The sequence below is a fragment of the Ascaphus truei genome, chromosome 9, assembly GCF_040206685.1.
Source record: "Ascaphus truei isolate aAscTru1 chromosome 9, aAscTru1.hap1, whole genome shotgun sequence".
In the NCBI taxonomy this organism is placed as follows: Eukaryota; Metazoa; Chordata; class Amphibia; order Anura; family Ascaphidae; genus Ascaphus; species Ascaphus truei.
The window spans coordinates 58,194,655-58,216,684 of record NC_134491.1 but is presented as its reverse complement, the minus strand read 5'-3'; the positions used below and the strand labels follow the sequence as shown (position 1 = coordinate 58,216,684).

The 22,030-nt window shown below is 44.4% G+C and overlaps 1 protein-coding gene and 1 pseudogene across 2 annotated transcripts in view; both read left to right on the top strand.

Moving 5' to 3' along the window:
- The window catches only part of WDR25 (WD repeat domain 25), a 116,670-nt gene that overhangs the window by 73,820 nt on the left and 20,820 nt on the right, over positions 1-22,030 (top strand). For both annotated transcript variants that reach the window (XM_075615071.1, XM_075615070.1), the window contains exons 3-4: positions 194-341; positions 8,396-8,526. In XM_075615071.1, the coding sequence (XP_075471186.1) occupies positions 194-341; positions 8,396-8,526 (279 nt within the window). The remainder of the gene's footprint in view (positions 1-193; positions 342-8,395; positions 8,527-22,030) is intronic.
- Positions 6,254-6,419, top strand: LOC142503298 (U2 spliceosomal RNA; annotated as a pseudogene).

The following is a 22,030-nucleotide window of genomic DNA, read 5'->3' as shown; positions in this document are numbered from 1 at the left end:
ACATGTTCTCTATTAGCTACATATAGTTTTGAGCTGCTGTACCTTTCCTATGTTAGATTTCAATAAACCTGATGGTGAATAATTTTGGAACAATCACCTCCAAGTTTTAGTATGAATGAGATATTTCTTCAACATTTAAATCTTGCCTTGAGTGCTTTTTTGTAAAATATATTTTTTTCTTCGTATTTTTAAGGTCTGGGATGCAGTGGATTCTGGGAAGTGTTTGAATACTTACTCCTGTCACAACGGAGCGGTACGAGATGCACAGTGGTCTCTATGTGGACGAAATATTCTCAGTGGAGGTTTTGAGTCCATGCTTCTTTTAACGGACATTGAAACAGGTGATTGGAGGAAACATCAGATGTGGACATGTTACTGTATATCCCATGTTATTATTTAACCCAGGGGTTCTCAACTCCAGTCCTCAAGATCCCCCAACAGGTCAGGTTTTCAGGATATCCCTGCTTCAGCACAGGTGGCTCAATCAGTGGCTCAGTCTTTGACTGAGCCATTTATGAATACTAGGAAACAGCGTTCCTAGTGCACCGTGCTCAGCTGTAGGGAGTCTCTAGGCATCCAATTAGTATACAGTATACCCTCTAAATGAGGAAAACAGGTAACACCACTCTCTGCAAATGTATATGTGAACAGTGTCTCTATTCATATCTCCTAAGATGTGGGGAAAACTGTGCTTTGTTGGTGAGAGTCAGTAACAAATCTCTGACCTCCCAGTATACAGTATATACCTTTCCCCTGGAGAGAAGACACAAAGTATATGACTCCCAAAGCGTAATGAGCTAATGGGGGTACTCACAGTAGAGAGTTGTCTTGTGCGGTGAATCCCACGGCGTGCATCACGTTGAGACAGGCAAACAACAGGATATCCTCACGGAAGAAAACGGAGCACAGCAATGCAGCAATGAGGGGGCTAGATACCGGTATAAAAGTCCTTTATTCCATGGTAGACATCATGGCATGGGATAGGTTAAAAATCTCGAACGCGTTTCAGGCCGTCGCCCTTTAGCAATCTCGTTGATAAAGGGCGACGGCCTGAAACGCGTTCGAGATTTTTAACCTATCCCATGCCATGATGTCTACCATGGAATAAAGGACTTTTATACCGGTATCTAGCCCCCTCATTGCGGCATTGCTGTGCTCCGTTTTCTTCCGTGAGGATATCCTGTTGTTTGACTGAGCCATTGATTGGGCCACCTGGACTGAAGCAGGGATATCCTGAAAACCTGACCTGTTGGGGGTCTTGAGGACAGGTGTTAAGAACCCCTGATGTAATACTGTTACTTTGTGACCTTGTACGATGTTTGTCTTTAAATGTTTGAGTTGATTGCTGATTACTCTGCTCATAAAGCAATCACTGATTGTTCAAACTACAATGCACACAGAGATTATCCCAAAATAGCATTGTGGCTTCAGTGAAGCTTGCTTCCACTCTTGTAAGAAGGATATTTTCGGTTAACTGGATGGGCTTTGGCACCAAGTAAATATATATATAGGGTCAGAGTGGTAAATATTATTATTTAAAGCGCCAACCTATTCCACAGAGCGGTACAATAGGGGCTTAGTGGTAAAAATAACTGGCTTCGAAAAGTGGAAAGCTTGGTGGAACCGTTGGCAAATCACTTTGTTTACCTATACAGAATGTATATTCTGTGTACAGTGCTATACACTCTGCCAGCACTATATAGTAATACATAATTATTATTACCTTTGTATTGTATATTTAATAGTAACTAACAATCCAGCAGCCCAGCAGGTGGGTTTCCTGAATGTTAGCATTAAATGTTCTTTGCATTTCTCCCAGTCCGTGCAGATATGAGGAGCAGTGCCCATGCTATGGCCTGACCAGCAGAAGGACGCTTGCTACGTGCCTCCTCTACTTTGTAAAGTTGACCTGTATCAACATTGAAATTACTTTTAGGGACTGCATACTCAATATTATGGACTGGGGGTCAGTTGGCCAGTCTAGGACATTTGGTTGCATCCCTTTTTCGGCTACCAAATCTCTGCCAGTGTTTCGCTGTCACTTACCTCGCCGGCGGGGCATCTCTCCGCCGGCCGCTTTGCTGCCAATGTAAGCCCCTAAGCTTACCCTAAAACCCCCTAATCTTAACCCCTAATACCAACGATACCCCTACCCTAAAAACCTTAACCCCTTTCGTTAAAAGCCCTCACCCTAAAAATGCTTCCCCTAGACCCTACAATCTATAACCCCTTGCCCTAATTCCCTACCCTAAAAACTTCCCAGTACCATAAAACCCACTACCCTAATCGCTAAAACCCTTTAAATTAACTTACCTTAATGAAGAAAGGGCGGCTGAGCACCCCGCTGCAGAGCGGCTGCGGCAAAGGGTCCCTCTGCAGCCAGACGCAGGCAGAGACTTGGTTTTGGCAAATAAAGGATCTTTCTGATACAGTGGCCATCCTTAAAACGGCATTGTAGATAAATCAGCACCGTTTTGATACTTTTGGGGGGGAGAGGGGTATGAGAGGTGCCATGGGAAGTTAAGGGAAGTACTACTTTTCATTATCTGGTGCATCAGCTTCTGATGGTTACAGCTAAAGAAAAAACAGATGTAGATAACTGCACCGTTATTAAATAGGACTCAGGCAACATGAAAATCATCTAAAAATGGGGAATTGCAGAAGAAGTTATACCCTTTATGGGTGGTGACAGATTACAGGACAAAATGTAACTGATGTTTTTTTTTTAATATTGATCATGAATTGTAAAAGAAAGGAACGGCAGCCCTACATCCTTCATTGTTTCCATATCTCTTATTCTCCTAGTGCGAGCATCGGCATGTAGCCCTTTAGTATCTTTATCTCAGCTAGTCTACGGAGCCACGTCTGCTGGGTACGATTGCTAGTGTATTGTTCTTTATGTTGACGATGGGTTGTTCCAAGGGTAGCTTTCCATTATTGGCACCAGGGTCAGATTTCCCATATAGGCCCGTTTGGCCCTGGGCCTAGGGTGGCAAAATTTTGGGGGTGGCAAAAATTACCGCCCCCATATAACTTTGTCGCACTCTCGGGCCTATCGGACCTAATTGGAAGGTACTTGCCTGTGTCTGCCGCCTACTTTCTACCGCGCTCCTGCTCCTTTGGAACGCAAGCATCAAATGACCCTGCGGACGTCCCCAACGGGATGTCACACAGCATCTTGTTGCCATGGCGACGGCATGACGTCGCGTAACCATGGCAACGCGCCGCCGTGCAACGTCACGTTGGTGAAGTGCGCGGCGTCGTGTGACGCTGGGATTCCAAAGGAGCAGGAGGGCGGCAGAAAGGAGGCGGCAGACACAGACAAGTGTCTAGGGGCGGCAAATTTAGAAATCCGCTGCTGATTGGCACAAATAGTGAGAATTCTTTTTGAAGTTCCTAAATTAGCACATGCATCTTGTTCACAAACTGGCCTCCAGGTCCAACTGGTACATTTCTTCCTGGTCATCATATTTCCTTCTCAGGAAGATGCAGCATGGAGAGTTTGCAGATACAAAGTGACACATCTGCATTAAGCTAGTCTTGAAGTCACTTTTCTTTTCTTTTAACACTTGTACTCCATGAATATTCAAGTTGATCAAATTGAAATAGACAAATGCCGTTTAAAAACCCTGTTTTCTCTGTGTAGACGGCTGCATAATGAGACAAGTCGTTTTCACAGATTGGAGCAGGGAATGTTCTGTCATTTTACCTTTGTGACAAGAAAGTGTATTGCTGTAAGTTTTTGATTGATTTAATTAGCTTTGATGAGGAAAATGTCTAATTAAAGCAGCAAAACGTGAAAAAAATCCAGTGTTTTTTTTTTAATATGTCTGTTCTGTAGTATTAGATAATACTGTGTGCATTTTTTTAAACTCCTAATGACATTTTTAATGTTTTTTTAAAAAAAAATGTATGGATCATCCTTTGGTTACTATAACAACCATTTGGAAAGTCATATCCCCTTCCTCTTTTGAAACAGGCTCTCACACATGCCTTTTTGAGCTCTGCACTTTGGCAACAAAGTATCACAAACAGATCTGTTGCTGTGTTCCAAACAGCAGACTGTCTATTACTCTGGAAGCTGTAACAATAATGTGTTACACTTAGTAATATAATGTTACATATCAGCTGCAGCATTTCACAGACTACAGCACAAAGATAGAAGGCGGCCATTATGTTAGGCACACAATCAGGATTTTTACAGATTAATGACAGGAGCTTCCAAACGTTTACCAGTTTATGTATAACCGTAGAATTATACATTGTCACATGCTTTACATTTAAAAATAAGAAGGCAAAAAAAAAAGGGGGGGGGAATGTAGTATTCCTGCTTTAATGGTACAGCTCGCGTACCCTTTGGGTGAATTAAACCTGACATATTCTCCCATACACACAGTAACAATAGCGTCATCTTATTGTTACGAGTGAACACATTAAATATCATGTGATTGTTAATAGCACTATCCTAGTGACCAGGACTAGGAAAGAGGTTTCCGGGATAAATACAACCCTAAATAAAGAGCAGAGAGTTTTTGTACTAAGTCTTGTGATATAGCACTCGCTAGCGCGCACGACGTTGATTGTGCATGTGGCGCGCGCGTTTAGTGTCTATACGCCAAGCGGTGATGTGCGCGGCTAGGAGGTGTGGCTATGACGTCACTGCGTTAGGCCGCACTGTGATTGTCTCATAGCGTCATGTGGCACGGCAACAGCACGAAACAAACACATTTCTTGTATTTCCTCAGATCTGCCGCGCCAACGCTCACTGCCGTGTGCGCGCGTCTCAACTATAGCAACGTCAGGCTCACACAGGCAATTATAATTCATGAGCGTGCGCACGGTAGCGCACGTGCATGCACATTATTACAGGCCTAAAGCATCATCAGGACCAGACACTGGCACATCAGATTTGGGGCTTTAATATAAGAGCGCAATACAATATTTGTCGCCTGCTGCTTTAAAATACGTGCTACTGTACAGAAGTAGCAAGACTTACTGTTTGTTTTGGGGATGCTGCCCTTGCGGGCGGGCAAGGTCAGGTCGGATTAACTCTTCGGGGGGATCCGATCCGGATTCAGCGATCGTGGCAGTCGCTGTCCCAAGCGCCGTGGCCGTTTGCATTTTTGGTCTTACTATATCTGTTACTATATCTGTATGATGGTCTTACTATATCTGTATGATGGTCTTACTATATCTGTATGATGGTCTTACTATATCTGTATGATGGTCTTACTATATCTGTATGATGGTCTTACTATATCTGTATGATGGTCTTACTATATCTGTATGATGGTCTTACTATATCTGTATGATGGTCTTACTATATCTGTATGATGGTCTTACTATATCTGTATGATGGTCTTACTATATCTGTATGATGATGTAAAAGTTAAAACATTTGTGTCCCTGCTGGTTTTATTCTTTCTATAATTAAATCAAGCAAAAAAAGACGAGCGCAAATAATCACCAGTGGTGACAAAAATATTTATATCGGTGTTAACCAGTGATGTAAATTAAAATTCTTACTGTGGTTACCAGGGGTAAAAGAATTACTGATGGGCTAATAAATGAGGTCCACGATGGGACAAGTGAATGATTAAATACTTTCTAAAGCAGGGGTCTCAATCTCAGTCCTCAAGGGCTACCAGCAGGCCAGGTTTTATGGATATCCCTGCTTCAGCACAGGTGGTTCAGTCTTTGATTAAGGCACTGATTGAGCCACCTGTGCTAAAGCAGGGGTATCCATAAAAGCTTTTGGTGGCTCTTGAGGACCGAGTTTGAGACCCCTGATCTGTGAAGTGGGAAAAAAAGGAAAATTCAACCTTGAGTCAAGTTTGCGCTTGGATTTGTTGCTGTTCCATAATTAAATAAAGCTTGCTTTGGTGATATTGGATTACAGCTAATGTTATACACACAATTACCTTTTCTGTTTCAGCATTTTGTTTCGTAGACACTGAGTAATCATTTGCATGTCATTTCCCAGAATCCCTGGCTGCAGTGGAAGCACTGTATGCTAAGTGATAATGGTGAAACGCAGGGTTGCAGACCTGTCTAAGATCTGAATGTGCTCACAGGGGGTACTTTTACTTACTGCACACTGTACAGTGGAGGGTTGTTGTCACTTTTTTTTACCCACCATAACTTATATAATGTGTGGCTTTATTGAATGGTAAAGGTAAACCAGTTTCTAATTCAACAAATATTTGACTCTATCCCATTTATGCATATCCCAACTATCTCTTCTATCCAACATATCGCTTCTCGGCCTTTTGGCTAAGATCAAGTGTAGTGTCTGTCCTGTGAAGGATGGCACTAGTTGCATCACTTGGTCTTGTCATGGGCTGAGAAGGCGGATATGTAGCCCGGGCTATTTTTATCACGGCACCCCAGGAGTGGTTAACCTGGTGGAGTCAAGTGTTGCCACACGCACTTCGACTTTTGCACGGATAGAATTGCACACCCCTACATTTTCTGCACTGGCACCCCTTATTGCCTTCCGCTGAGGGGTTCGCCACTATTTTTTTACCCGCCAGGCTTCCGGGTCTGGCGTGCACTTGTGCACACCTTTTTTGTTGTTTCGTTTGAGCACTTCCTGCACTGCATTACACAGCGCACTGGAGCACTCGCACTATGGATTGTGGTTTGTTTTTTTTGGGCTATCAGTCACCTAATTTTCTTCGGAGAATGCAAGACTGTGTGCTGGTCGGTGGTCGCCATTCCCTCGGGAGAAGACTGCGGTGGGCGAGTAGGTGTGAGCCGAAAGCCCTAAAGACTTGGACCCTCCTGCGGCATCTGCTGCACTAGGAGGGAACAGGATGGACGTCGGATTCTTCGGATGACGACGTCGGTGTAACATCAGGACTTTTCCTGGCCCTCGTGGCTGAAGAGGACTGACCATGTCATGGACTTGCAGCTCTCCGGAGCCTATAGTCACAAGTTTTGCGCACCTGGTCTCACTTGACCATGAGCACGGTTTTTAGAGGTGAAATCACTTTTTCACCACCCGGGCTACAAAAAAAAAAAAAAAAACTATCTGTGTCCTACCCCATGGCTGCTTATATCTATTGGCTGAGTTCCAAGCTTCAACCTTTTGGAGGAGGAGACAGATGTTAAAACTGTTCGAAAAGGGGAACTTTTTAAACTTAAAACAACTCAAGAGCAGTCGAGATAAATAAATAAATAAAGATGGGACGTGAGCCAACATCTGAGAAAATGTCATCGTCGCCCATCCCTGATGATTTAAATCCAGTTGTAGCCCAGGTGGGGACCATTGACAATGCACTGTTTTTATTATGGCCAGCGTTGTTTATATACTGTATATATGTATATACATGACTTCCTTTCTCTATTTTCTATCTGCTGTATTATGAACCCTTTAGCAGCAGGCTTGGATTGAAGCAGGGTGTCTCCAGAGCTGAACCCCATTCATTTCAGCTCCGGGCACCACCTGCACCCGGAGATACCGCTTTACTCGGCTGCAAGGTTTTATGCTATGGCGGCGTTTCAAAGCTCCTGCGCCCTGCGGACCAATAGGAAGCTGTGACGTCATCAGGTTCGGCATCCTATTGGCCCACGTGACGCCGGAGCTTTAAACTTTAAAGCCCGGGTAGCTGAGCAGAGCGACTACCGGCACCTACCATGGAGGTAAGTATCTCCGGGAGCAGGGGGTCCCCGGAGCTGAAATGAATGACATTCACGTCCGGAGACCCCCTGCTTCAATCCTAGGTAGAAAAAAAGAAGAAGAAGAAAGCATGCTTGGATTGCTCCTTCAATATGATGTTGAAGTTGACAGCAGGTACTGCACCTGTGTACTTAAACAGTAACTGGGTATTTGAGAAGCAGTTAATAAAAAATAATGCTACAAACAGTCTTATCTGAGACTTGATGGAGGGGAGGAGGAGATTGTGACAGCAGAGTGCTGTATGCCATTGTGCATGCACGTTGTACAGTAATTAGGATAGAAAACGTTTAAATTACAGTGGACGCCAAATCACAAACGGAGTCTTACGTTCAATTCCCTTCAGCTGTCAAATGCAGTTTGCCAAAGGTTTTGCTAATAAACTTTTTGTACATAACTACTGAATCGTGTTAATAATTCCATACATAATTGCATCTCAAACGGTGTCGCCATAGCAACCAGTTTTTCTTTAATAATGCGGGTTTTTATTTTCCCGGGGGAAATTAAGTGAATACGTTTACACATTTAGTGCTTTACATCACATGGAAAAATGAATGCAATTTACTGTTAATTATGTGTAGGGGTGAGAAGCAGTAGCACGGACTCACTCATGTCCTGCTTCAGTAAAACATGGGATTTCCTGCTTTTCGTTGATAAGCCCATTGTTTTTTTTTTTGTTTTTTTTTACTGGTAATGAAATGAATATTTCTTTTTCAGGGAAGCATGTGCTTAGTGCGAAAAATGAGTTTCGGATCAGCGCTGTCCGGTTCCACCCTAAGGATCCTAATGTTTTTCTATGTGCTGGATTCTCCCCTGCATTGAAAGCCTGGGATATAAGAAGTGAACAGGTACATCTTGTTTTTCGATCGTTACTGAAATAACCGGATCCAAAATACTTGATCAGATAGTCTTATAAGTGATGATTTAGTCAGCTAATAATAATGATAATACCTTTATTTCATATAGCTCTTTTCTCCCAATGGGACAAAAAGCGCGTCACAATTACAGTATAGTGCGCGGTACGCAGCACATAGGAATGTTACAGAGACAGTCCCTGCCCAGATGGGCTTACAATCTATTTTTGGTGCCTGAGGCACAGGGAGATAAAGTGACTTTCCCACGGTCACAAGGAGCTGGAACTAGGAATTGAACCAGGCTCCCCTGATGCAAACTCAGTGCCATTGTTTACAGACTCACTGAGCCGCTCCTTCTCCTTAAGGCAGTGATTTTCAACCAGGGTTCCACAGCCACCATGGTGGGAGAGCTGGGGCAACTGCCCAAAGCCCTGCGGCGTGGCAGCACCCCACGCAGCAGTGACCCAGTGGTTCCCTAGCTCAGCAGCAGCGGCCACCCGGTCTGCTATCCTTCCTCTCCCTCTTGTCGGCGTCTAACCTCTGAGCGACAGGAGGAGGGAGATGCGGACCGCTTCAAGGTAGGAGGCACCTGTGTAAGAGGGGGTGGGGGAGAGGGGGGTGGAGAGAGTGTAAGGGGGAACACAGCGGGAGGGTTAGGGGGGGGAACAGAGAGAAGAGAGACGGACGGAGGAGAGCAAGAGACAGACGAGGGAGAGAGAGACATGGACGGGGGAGAGGGTTGGAGTTCCCCAGAATTTCACAATCAAATTCTAGGATTCCTTATCCAAAAGAAAAGGTTGAAAGCACTGCCTCAAGGCTTCACAGAATATATTCTGCAGTGCTGGCGGAAGGGTATAGTGATTATACTTTCCCTATCACTCCACAACCACACCCTAAAAACAGTCCCAGCCAATCCGCTCGATGTTTGGTAAGCAACTCCCACGCCACGTCAGTGATATACAGTAGAACTACATTATTCTTCTGTTACGATGAAATGATCAATGAAGATCAGTAGGAGGCACTTGTTTGATGCTGACTGGACAATGCATGTAGCTACTGATTATTTTTATCTTTGAAAGGCACATAGTACATTCTGGGCCTCTCCCGCTTATCTTGAAGACTCCTGTAGCATGACTTCTCCTTTCCTTTCCAGAGAAGCAGCAGAAAATGTCAGGGACGCAAAGTTGCCACTAGTGATGATTGCAGAAATGTGTCACATAGATCCAATTCTGTATTGCACACAATAAATATTGCTCACAATTACTATGGTACATCCCTCTGTTTTGCAATTACGCCTTTATATTCAGAACAGCGTAACGATAGCGGGACCGCTCTGTTAACAACAATTACATGTATTTAGTTACAGTAGCAGATTTTTGGTCCAAGGGGAGGATTCACTAAACCCGTTGAATCCGGGCACATAACATGATGTAACCTAAAACAGGAACAGACGTTAGGACGGCTGTAATTGAGCTTGTTGGCATAAGCTTCACGTCACGTTATCGATGTGTTCATTTGACGTTAACATGAGTTAACGTGCCGTTGTGCAAGTCTTGGCATTACTCCTATTCAGACCCTGAAATAGGGCTTTTTCTAGAGTCGAGAGAGGAAAAGGAAATAACTCAGTTAGTTAAATAATAGCCAACTCTGGGGTTACCCCCATCCAGACACAGCAAAAGCCCTATTTCAGGGTCTGGATGTAATGGCAGGTTTAGTTCTTACTCAACTATCATAATGTCACTTCCCTGCGTTAAGCTTAATGAAGTTTAGTGAATAGGGGATGATATGATATTGCCTCGTTTCCATATCATTTGCATATCATTATCATCACTTGTAACAAGGACAATACAAAGGCATATGGAATATACATATGTATCCACATGTAATTCAGTAACGCTGTTTTGGTATAAAGATTCTGGTTTTTTTTCTCCAATAAATAAGTACACTAATTAGTTTACAAGCTGGACCCTGTTACATAGCAACTCCCAGCCCCCCAAAATATATATTTTTCTTAGCTTACCTGAACCAGGGGGGAGCCTCTGAGATCATCAGTGGTGCTCCAACCCTTGTTTCCGAGCGACAAGTATTATATTTGTTGTGGTTTCTTCGAGAAACACACAGACGTGGCTACCAGGGTCACTGATCAAAAGTCAGAGGTTGACATTCCATTTAGGCGTGGGAGTGACCCCTGACCCCATGGTAATTTTGTGTTCACCGGGCAACAATTTGCCCAGTGGATGTACAGTAACGTCTCATCGCGCAGGAACCCTGTGGGTGCATTGATCAGTTGGATCCCTAGTTACTCATTTTGATGGAGGTGTCTTAAATGCTCCCATACCTCAAGGACTAACGTACAAGCTCTGTGTTAATGTCAGACACTGTTGGCACCTCACTGGTGGTCACGTCCTTCATCTCGAGCCCAACCTCCCCAATTAAATTGAAAACCAGTGTGTACTGCAGAGAACAGAACAGCATCGGATAAACCAGTGCTCTCAGCCAGGAGAAGGCTCAACAGTGTTCATTGCTTCTGAGCGCCTGAGGGGTTAACTGTTGTTCACCCATACATACAGTGCTCTCAGCCGATGGAGCGATGTCCTTTCGGTGGACTTAAGCAGGCAATGTGACCCGCTCTTCAGTGCAAGGAATGGTTCTCTGTAATGGTAGTAACAGAGTAAGCTAAAGGGTGTTTACCTTTGGGGAAAATACTTCAAAACAGAGCACAATTTGTTTGAGTCCTGTATAATGTTGTACATCATACCTGGAACTGAAGCACCCAGTCAACCCGTCTTCCCTAATGTATTTCTGCACAAAAATGCATGAGTAAGGGCTACAGTAAACAGGCTTTATCCCCATTTCTAAAAATTAAATCTCCTTTAACATCTGAGTTTCCTTTCTGTGCTTAGGTCCATGATTAATTATGAGCCAATCTTCCGTACCTATTGGTGCTGCAAATAAACAATAAAGCTGGCAGCACAATGGTCTGTGTGCTGGGCTCGTTCTTCCCATGGCGGTTTGTTTCAATGATGAATAACAGTTTTGTGTTGCCGACATCGTGTTGCATACAGTGCTGATTAAGATTTTACATCTACATAATGCGTTGGGAGGGAATTATTCTGATTAATTACCACAGAAGTGCATATTATGTTCGTAATGGTCTTTTAGTGCAAACAGATGGCAGAGCACAGTGGCATTGACCCTTTCGCTAATGTTCTAATGTCTATTTGTTGATCTGGCATTCGTACACTTTAATTAATGCAATCGTTACTATATTCTACTGTAGCGCAGTGTGTGTATAAGACAGATGTCCGCCAGATTAGGTCTCGTGCTGGCCCATAGATATGCATTTCGGGCAGAATTACAAAGCCTTATTAGACTGACAATGAGGTAGTCATTATTTGCTGAGAATATATTGGAATATTTCCATCTCTCGTTTCTGTTGCTGCAGGAATGCTGTATGCTGGGCAACAGCTTCCACAACTCAAACTCATTTTAAGCGGAGAAGTTCCCCTCCCCAGCCGCCCAACTGCTGGCTTCCTCACAGCTGAATGGCGTAAATTTCAGCGCCGGGAAAGGCGCCCCTGGTACTTCTTGACAATTTCAATATCCCGCGTCACATGGGCCAGTGACAAGCGCCTCTTATTGGCTCGTGTAACATGAAAGATTGAAACCGCCATTTTGTTTCTCTAGGACAGAGCGCTACCGGTGGAACATACTCTGGTATCTTGGGAACTAGGGCTACCGTCGTGGATCCCTCCCCCCTGGTTCCAATCTACGTAAAAGTAGGGGGGCCAAAAAAAAGAAAACGAGAAGGGGGTTAGCACTTGAAAAATAAAATATTCCCATTTAAAATATGCTGGTAGAAAAACAAAATGGGTATTGGTTGTGGGTTTTACGACTGACGCCGTATTCTTTGCCATTCTTTCTTTTTTATACCGTCTGCAGTTCAAGCGAATATTGCTTGCGACAAAGAAACTTCTTGCTCATCACTGTTTTGACGTGAATAGATGATGTAATCACCACCGGGACCTTAGTGTGTACAATGAAGAGGTGTGTTTGTTGACATGAGCCTCCCAGGAAGCAGTCTTGGCATGAGACAGGTTACACAGATGCCCTTTCTTGACGTAACTATGGGGCTACGTATCTAAGCCAGGGGTGCTCAGCTCCAGTCCTCAAGCCCCTCCCTGACCCCCCAACAGGTTAGGAGGTTTACAGGGTATCCCTGCTTCAGCACAGGTGGCTCAATCAGTCCCTGCTTCAGCACAGGTGGCTCAATCAGATCTAACCCATATACCCTGCCAAGCTTCTGGAAATTCTGTTTCGTCACTGAAGGCGTTTTATAAATTGGAATATAGCGTATTGAGTTTTCAGCAAATATATTCTCTGCCAATATGGAGTCTGATTGCAAATTGTCAACAAATCTTGACATGCAGAAACCTTGTTATTGATTAGGTTGGTCTTTCTGTCCAATATATTACTGGAATAGCATCTAAAAATGCCATGGTGACCTTTTACTTATGTGAAATGGATGCATAATAAGGGAGCTCGGGGACATCTGTGTTAAGAAAAATCCTCCGCCATTCTGATACTCACTGTGAATTTGTATAATATTGGTCTGTGAGTTTAATCTCCTAAGAACAAAAGAAGCAGATGCTGTCCAGTTTCTTTAGAGGGTTGACAGTCATATGTCGGTAAATCTCAGTGCCCTGCGACAATCCCGCTGCAAGACACAGACCTGGTGGGAAAGGAAGCGACAGTAAATCTGCCAGCTGTGTGCTGGAGGGACCTGAGCCACGTTTATCTTTAAAAAAGTCAGTATATATTCTGACATTAGAAAAAGCCATGGTAGGTAAAAACAAAAGTGTCAAAAACCCTCCACCATACAGTAAAGAAGAATACACCTTGTGTGGGTACATGCATATCCAGATAATATCCCTGAGTCCAGGGGTGCGCAAACTGGGGTGTGCGAGATTTTCTGGGTAGGGCGTGGTAGTTACAGAGGCCCCGTGCTCTTACCAAAGGCATTTAAATTAAATGCCGGGGTAGCAGTGAAGGCCTCTGTAACTTCCCTCCCCTTTACTCTGGCGGCTTATGACAACGCGGTGTCAAATGATGCCGCGGGGTCACGTGGCGTCGGAGACAAGGTAAGGAGGGGGGGTGCGAGAAGGGGGAAGAGCCGGCAGGTGGGCGCACCCCTGCCTTAGTCAGACCTTGTTACCATTAACTCTATTACCAGATAAGGTCCTACCACTTAAAACTGATGTCATATCTGACAAGGAACTGCCCACCATTCATACAAGTTTATAACTCCAATATGTCATACACTCCCAGACAGCCAACAAATATCACCAACAGGGCCCCACTTGTTCAGACAACTCAGCACAGCTACAATCTCATAATAATTCCAGATACTCTCCCAAAGAAACTGAATCTATCAAAAAATACTAATTAACCACCATTAGAGTATCATATTGAATATAATATGTATGTATGAAAGAAACAATCATTGCAACTCAGACAATATCATACTGTATGCTTGCCATTTTGTCTTTATATATCGGATTCACACCTAACTGGAATTCTTACATACCTGTACACACTACCATGGTTCCAAGCACACAACGGCGTAGTTCCAATTACAACATAATGACGGGGCCACCTGAGTCTGATGACGTACTGACATCATTAGCAAGGGGATTATAGAAAGGGGGTTGGTGGCTAGTGTACCGGAAGCCTGACGAAGGGGCAGGAAGCCTTGAAACGTCACTGATAAAACAGTATCAATCCGTATGTCAGGGGTACTCGACTCCAGTCCTCAAGACGCCCCAACCGGTCAGGTTTTCAGGATATTCCTGCTTTCAGCACAGGTGACTCAATCAGGGGCTCAATCTTTGATTGAGCCGCCTGTGCTGAAGCAGGAATATCCTTAAAATCTGACCCGTTGGGGAGTCTTGAGGACTGGAGTTGACTGCTTTATGTCATTGGTGAGGATGAATAAACGCAGAGACTGCGTCTGAAACGCACGTAAGGTGTTATTTGTTTTTGCCCGAACGAGGGATTCATAGGTATAATTGCAGTATTTGCCAGTGGACCTAGAAGGTGGCAACACCGTACTACAGGCCTGCACAACAAACGGCCCGCGGACCGCATGTGGCCCGCCCGGCCTCTCTGTGCGGCCCGCGATGAGATTTAAAAAAAAAAAAAAAAAAAAATGGCGGCGATTCCCCGCGGTCCCGGGGGTGATGTGAGGTGCATTGAGGTGAGGTGCAGGGGAGGTGAAGTGCAGGAAGGGTGATGTGAGGTGCAGGGGGTGAGGTGCAGCGGTGATTGGAGGTGTAGTGGGGGGTGATTGGAGGTGCAGGGGGGGGGGTGATTGGAGGTGCAGGGGGGGTGATTGGAGGTGCAGGGGGGGAGAATGATGTGAGGTGCAGGGGGGGAGAGTGATGTGAGGTGCAGGGGGGGAGAATGATGTGAGGTGCAGGGAGGGAGAGTGATGTGAGGTGCAGGGGGGGAGAATGATGTGAGGTGCAGGGGGGGAGAAGGATGTGAGGTGGAGGGGGGGTGGGATGTGTGTGGTGTGCATGGGGGTATTGTGTGTTTGATGTGGAGAGGGAGTATTATGTGTGTGGGTGAGGGGGAGAGATGGGGGTATGAGAGATAGATGGGGAGTATCGCAAAGGTTGATAGTGAGGGGTTCTGGGGGAGATATGAGGATGATGATGAGAGGTGCTGGAGGAGAGATGATGATGATGATGATGATGATTTTACCCGTGCGGCCCAATTTTTTTTTCCTTGGAGCAGTTCGGCCCTTCCCACTTTACGAGTTGTGCAGGCCTGCCGTACTAGATCATCAGTAACTAAAGGACGGTGGAAGGAAAACGGCAGTGAGTAACCGTTTACCTGTTTCTTTTGATGCCATTTCTGCAACACATACACATTGCTCGCGCGTTTCGTTTTTCTGAATGCACAGAACATGTTTTGTTTTTGTTTTTCACTTTCGTAGTGCCAGTTTATTGAAATCCCTGCTCTCTGATTGGTTAAAATTCCAGGCATTATCCAATCAGTAATGGCTGGGAATTTTTGGCACCCTGCCAAGTTTTCAGCCAATCAGCTTTCAATTCTCATTCACAAAGAGTGAGATTTGCTCTCAGACAGGGGAGTGGATTGGACAGGAGGCAGCAGCAAGGCACTGACTCCTCCCCCACCCTGCCTGCAGCCAGGCACTGACTCCTCCCCCACCCTGCCTGCAACCAGGCACTAACTCCTCCCCCTCCCTGCCTGCAGCCAGGCACTAACTCCTCCCCCTGCCTGCAGCCAGGCACTGACTCCTCCCCCTCCCTGCGTGCAGCCAGGCACTGACTCCTCCCCCTCCCTGCCTGCAACCAGGCACTAACTCCTCCCCCTCCCTGCCTGCAGCCAGGCACTAACTCCTCCCCCTGCCTGCAGCCAGGCACTGACTCCTCCCCCACCCTGCTGCAGCTAGGCACTGACTCCTCCCCTACCCTGCTGCAGCTAGGCACTGACTCCTCCCCCACCCTGGCTGCAGCCAGGCACTGACTCCTCCCCCTCCCTGCAGCCTGGCACTGACCCCTCCCCCACCCTGCCTGCAGCCAGACACTGACTCCTCCCCCTCCATGCCTGTAGAGAGCTCCACACAGGAGAGTGAGGGGAAAGGTGTGGGTGTAAAGGGGCAGTAGAGTGTTTTATTGGTGTGTATCTTCTGTTGGTGTGTGTTTTGTGGGTACAGAGGGGGGTCTGCAGTGTGTCTTCAGTGTGTGTTTTGTGGGTGGAGGAGGGGTGCAGAGTGTTTTGTTGGTGAGTGTGTGTGTGTGTGTCTGCAGTGTGTGGGATTACAGGGGGGCTGTAGTGGGTGTAGGGAGGGGGCTGCTGGTGTGTGTTTTTGTGGATGTACAGGTGGCAGAGTCTGTTTTGTTGGTTTGTGTGTATCTCTGCAGTGTGTTTTTGTAGGTGCACGGGGGGGGGGGGGGCAGCAGTGTGTGTTTTGTGGGTGGAGGAATGTCCAGAGTGTTTTGCTGGTGTATGTGTGTGTGTGTGTCTGCAGTGTGTGGGTTTACATGGGGGCTGCAGTGGGTGTAGAGGCGGGGCTGCTGGTGTGTGTTTTGTGGACGTAGAGGGGGCAGCAGTCTGTTTTGTTGGTGTGTGTCTGCAGTGTGTTTTGTGTGTGTAGAGGGGGGCTGCAGTGTGTGTGTGTGTGTGTGTCAGTGGGTGTAGATAGTCGAGGAGGGCTGCAGAGTGTGTTTTGGTGTGTCTCTGCAGTGTGTTTCTGTGTTTGTGGGTGCAGAGGGGGGGGGGGGCTATATTCCTTTTTGTACAGCATCATATGAATTCCAAGATGATCCTATACTGTCTGTCTTGCTGTGGCACCGGTTTCTTCTGGGGAAGAACGTTCCGAGCGCCCCCGTGGGAAGCAGTGTCTTTCTTTCCCATCTGGAGCCTGGAAGGAATTACCTGTAGTTATTGTTCTGGAACATCATTCACACACAAACCTTAGGATACCATGTAGAGCGTATTGTTATTACCGCTCACTGTGTTTAGAGCCTCACTATTAGGTTGTGAAATGCTACTGAATATATAAATTGCAATTGTCTTCAATTGGTTTCCTTGGAAATCTCTTTACACTGTGGCTCCATAGTTCCTGTTGTACTATTGGAAGGCGTTGCTGACAGGTTGTGGGAGGGCAATTTAGTCCTAACTTTTGATATATTCATCAACAGTTGATAATGCAATGCAGTGAATTTAGTCTGCAATAACTAGATACCATTATACTACAGTGTGTACCAAATCTTTAGTTCCTATGGTAACAGTTTGTGCATATGAGGGTCATAATAATCTGCTTCAGTTAAATCATGTGAAGTAATTGTTTTTAGCTATGAGCCTACGGTAAACCATTAGCGCTTGCTTCAGTGTCTGACCTTATTATCCATAGCAATTCCATCAGTGACCATAATTACATTTTCCATAAAAATGTACCAAATAAGGTACGTAGTGTTCATTCTCTGTGCCAGTGACTTGCAGCTACAGATGGGTATGTACGTATAATTTAATTTATATAGCGCCAGCAATGTACGTAGCGCCTTACAACATTACAACAGGAGGTAAATAAATGACAAACAATGGGAATAAGTGCAACAGGCAAAAGGAGACCCTGCCCCCAAAGAGCATACAATGTAAGTGTTGGGAGGCTTGCAGGCGCATTAGGAGTAAAATGGCATTGGTAGAAGTGCAGACAGGGGAGGTCAAGTGCATCTGGAGTTCATAGCAGAGGAGTAGAGCGTTTGATGAGATGCTTCTTTTAAGAGCTGGATTTTCAGATGGGCTTTGAATGTGGTTAGTGAAGCTGATTGACGAATATATTGAGTGGAAGAGCGTTCCATGGGTAGGGAGAGATTAGTGGAAAAGGTTTAAGATGGGAGAGGGTTGTAGAGGTATAAGGCGTAAAGATGTAACAACCTTGAGAAAAGAAAATATAGGACCCTTTCAGTGTGAGATGGGTAGGCAGATTATTGGAGATTAGGAAAAAGCAGAGGTATTAAACAAATTATTTGCCTCCGTGTTTACCAGGGAAGAATCAAGTTCAATAGTAGTGCCGCAGGAGGAAGCCACAACCTCCATATTAACGAGCAATTGGTTAACTAAGGAAGAAGTTCATAAGCGACTTGAAAAAATTTAAGTAAATAAGGCACCTGTCCCCGATGGCATACATCCAAGAGTTCTCAAGGAGTTAAGCTCAGTAATAGCCAAACCATTATATTTAATATTCAAGGACTCCATTTCCATAGGCTCAGTACCACAAGATTGGCGTAAAGCAGATGTGGTGCCTATACTTAAAAAGGGAGCTAGATCACAACCGGGAAATTATAGACCTGTAAGCCTGACTTCAATAGTGAGGAAACTACTTGAAGGTTTAATACGGGATAATACACACAGGGCACGTCGCTACACCAGACATACACACATAGAAACATAGTCTACCTGGTGCAAGGGAGAAAACGTAATTCAAACCACACATATAATCAGAAGACTATAAACAGCCCCCTATGATTGCACTCAAGGTAGGTGACAGGTGAAGTATAATGTCAACCAGTAAATAGCTTGATATGAGCCACATCCTGAACATGGGATATATAGCTAAAAGGTCACACTCAAATAGAAAATAAAAAAGACTTTAATAGTTATGCTGTAAAACACGACGAAACACAATAAAAGTGCACAACAGTGCATAAATAAAATCCCCTAATGTGTAAGGTAACGGTAACTATATGGACAAAATATTGTACCAAATAATAAGCTTGTATAAAGTCAAAAGCTAAATCCAAAGCTGCATTGTTGCATACACATGAAATGCAAATAATGGGTGTAAATTAGCAATATGGAGGGAAGGTAAATAGACAGTGTTTAACTAGTAACCTCTGTGTCCACAGTATTATATTCAACAATCCCTCTGCATTACACGAGAAACAAATGAGCCCCGTTTAATACTCGTATGATACAGGCGTTGTAAATAAAGGTAGCGCACACCACAAAGGTGCGCAGTAGCAAGTCCCTACAGAGTGTGTACAACGCAGGACCCAGTATGTGGCATACGACCTGATATCCGTGTAGCAGCCAGAGAGCTCCGTGTGCAGGTAGGAGCTACCGTTACTCAATCCACAAGCCGCGCATACGTCAACGTGATGACGTCACGGCGTACCCCCAAGGATATCAGGTCGTATGCCACATACTGGGTCCTGCGTTGTACACACTCTGTAGGGACTTGCTACTGCGCACCTTTGTGGTGTGCGCTACCTTTATTTACAACGCCTGTATCATACGAGTATTAAACGGGGCTCATTTGTTTCTCGTGTAATGCAGAGGGATTGTTGAATATAATACTGTGGACACAGTGGTTACTAGTTACACACTGTCTATTTCCCTACATATTGCTAATTTACACCCATTATTTGCATTTCCGGTGTATGCAACAATGCAGCTTTGGATTTAGCTTCTGATTCATTTGCAAGTTTATACTTTATTTGCATTTCATGTGTATGCAACAATGCAGCTTTGGATTTAGCTTTTGACTTTATACAAGCTTATTATTTGGTACAATATTTTGTCCATATAGTTACCGTTACCTTACACATTTTATTTATGCACTGTTGTGCATTTTTATTGTGTTTCGTCGTGTTTTACAGCATAACTATTAAAGTCTTTTTTATTTTCTATTTGAGTGTGACCTTTTAGCTATATATCCCATGTTCAGGATTTGGCTTATATCAAGCTATTTACTGGTTGACATTATACTTCACCTGTCACCTACCTTGAGTGCAATCATAGGGGGCTGTTTATAGTCTTCTGATTATATGTGTGGTTTGAATTAGGTTTAATACGGGATAATATTCAGGAATACCTAATGGAAAACAAAATTATTACTAATAGTCAGCATGGATTTATGAAGGATAGATCGTGCCAAACTAACCTTATTTGTTTCTTTGAGGAGGTAAGTAGGAATTTAAACCAGGGTAATGCAGTTGATGTGGTCTACTTAGATTTTGCAAAGGCTTTTGATACGGTTTCACACAAGAGGTTGGTTTACAAAATAAAGAAAATTGGACTCAGTAATAATATATGCACCTGGATTGAAAACTGGTTAAAAGACAGACAACAGAGGGTTGTCATAAATGGAACTTTTTCAGGTTGGGCTAAAGTCGTGAGTGGATACCTCAGGGATCGGTACTGGGACCCCTGCTTTTTAACTTGTTTATTAATGACCCTGAGTTTGGGATCGAGAGCAAAGTCTCCATCTTTGCTGATGATACTAAATTGTGTAAGGTAATAGAATCAGAGCAGGATGTAATTTCTTTTCAGAAGGACTTGGAGAGACTGGAAACGTGGGCAGGTAAATGGCAGATGAGGTTTAATACAGATAAGTGTAAGGTTATGCATTTTTGATGCAAGAATAAAAAGGCGACTTACAAATTAAATGGAGATATATTGGGGGAATCCAATGGATGGAGAAGGATTTAGGAGTGCTTGTAGACCGCAGGCTTAGCAATAGTGCCCAAAGTCATGCAGTAGCTGCAAAGGCAAACAAGATCTTATTTTGCATCAAACGGGCAATGGATGGAAGGGAAGTAAACATAATTATGCCCCTTTACAAAGCATTAGTAAGACCACACCTTGAATATGGAGTACAATTTTGGGCACCAATCCTAAGAAAAGACATTATGGAACTAGAGAGAGTGCAGAGAAGAGCCACCAAATTAATAAAGGGGATGGACAATCTAACTTATGAGGAGAGGCTAGCTAAATTAGATGTATTTACATTAGAAAAGACGCATCTAAGAGGGGATATGATAACTATGTTCAAATATATTCGGGGACCATACAAGGAGCTTTCAAAAGAACTATTCATCCCACGGGCAGTACAAAGGACTTGGGACCATCCCTGAAGGTTGGAGGAAAGGAGATTTCACCAGCAACAAAGGAAAGGGTTCTTTACAGTAAGGGCAGTTAAAATGTGGAATTCATTACCCATGGAGACTGTGATGGCAGATACAATAGATTTGTTCAAAAAAAGGTTGGACATCTTTTTAGATGGGAAAGGTATACAGGGATATATCAAATAAGTATACAGGGGAAGGATGTTGATCCAGGGATTAATCCGATTGCCAATTCTTGGAGTCAGGAAGGAATTTATTTTTCCCTTATGAGATATCATTGGATGATATGACACTGGGGTATTTTGTTTGCCTTCCTCTGGTTCAGTAAGTAAGTATAGATATAGGTTAAAGTATCTGTTGTCTAAATTTAGCCTAGGTTGAACTTGATGGACCTATGTCTTTTTTCAACCTCATCTACTATGTAACTATGTAACTATGTAACTATGTAACCTTGGGCAAGCCACTAACAGGGGGGTCTGCTGGGGTTTGCGCCCCGGGCCCCGTGGGCGCGGCCGCCCGAGCCCCCTGCGCGGCCGCCTGGGGGAGGGGAAACATAAGTTAATGGCTGCCAGGACCCGGCATGATTTCTGTTGGCTCCCTCACCTTGGGTTGGGTGTAAGGGGAGATCAGAGTTGTGATTTATGGAGGTGTAGAGTCTTAAAGGAAAGTAGGATCATTTTGTAGTTTATTCAGAAATTAATAGGAAGCCAGCAGAGAGAGTTCAGGAAGTCGGAAGCAGATACATAGCTAGAGCAGCAGGAGATGATTCGGGCAGCAGAATTTTGAATGGACTGTAAAGGAGAGAGGTGTGAGGCAGGGAGGCTAGATAAAATAATGTTACAGTAATCAATACGGGTGAGAACAAGGGCATGCATTGGTGTTTTAGTGGGATATAGGAAGGGGCGTATCTTAGTAATGTTGCGAAGGAAGAAGCGGCAGGATTTTGTAACAGCATTTATATGTGCGGCAAAGGAAGTGGACAGGTCCATTCTAAACCCTGGGCAGTGTGCTTGTGAGACTGGAGGACAGTAGTGCTATTGACTATAATAAGTTGGGGA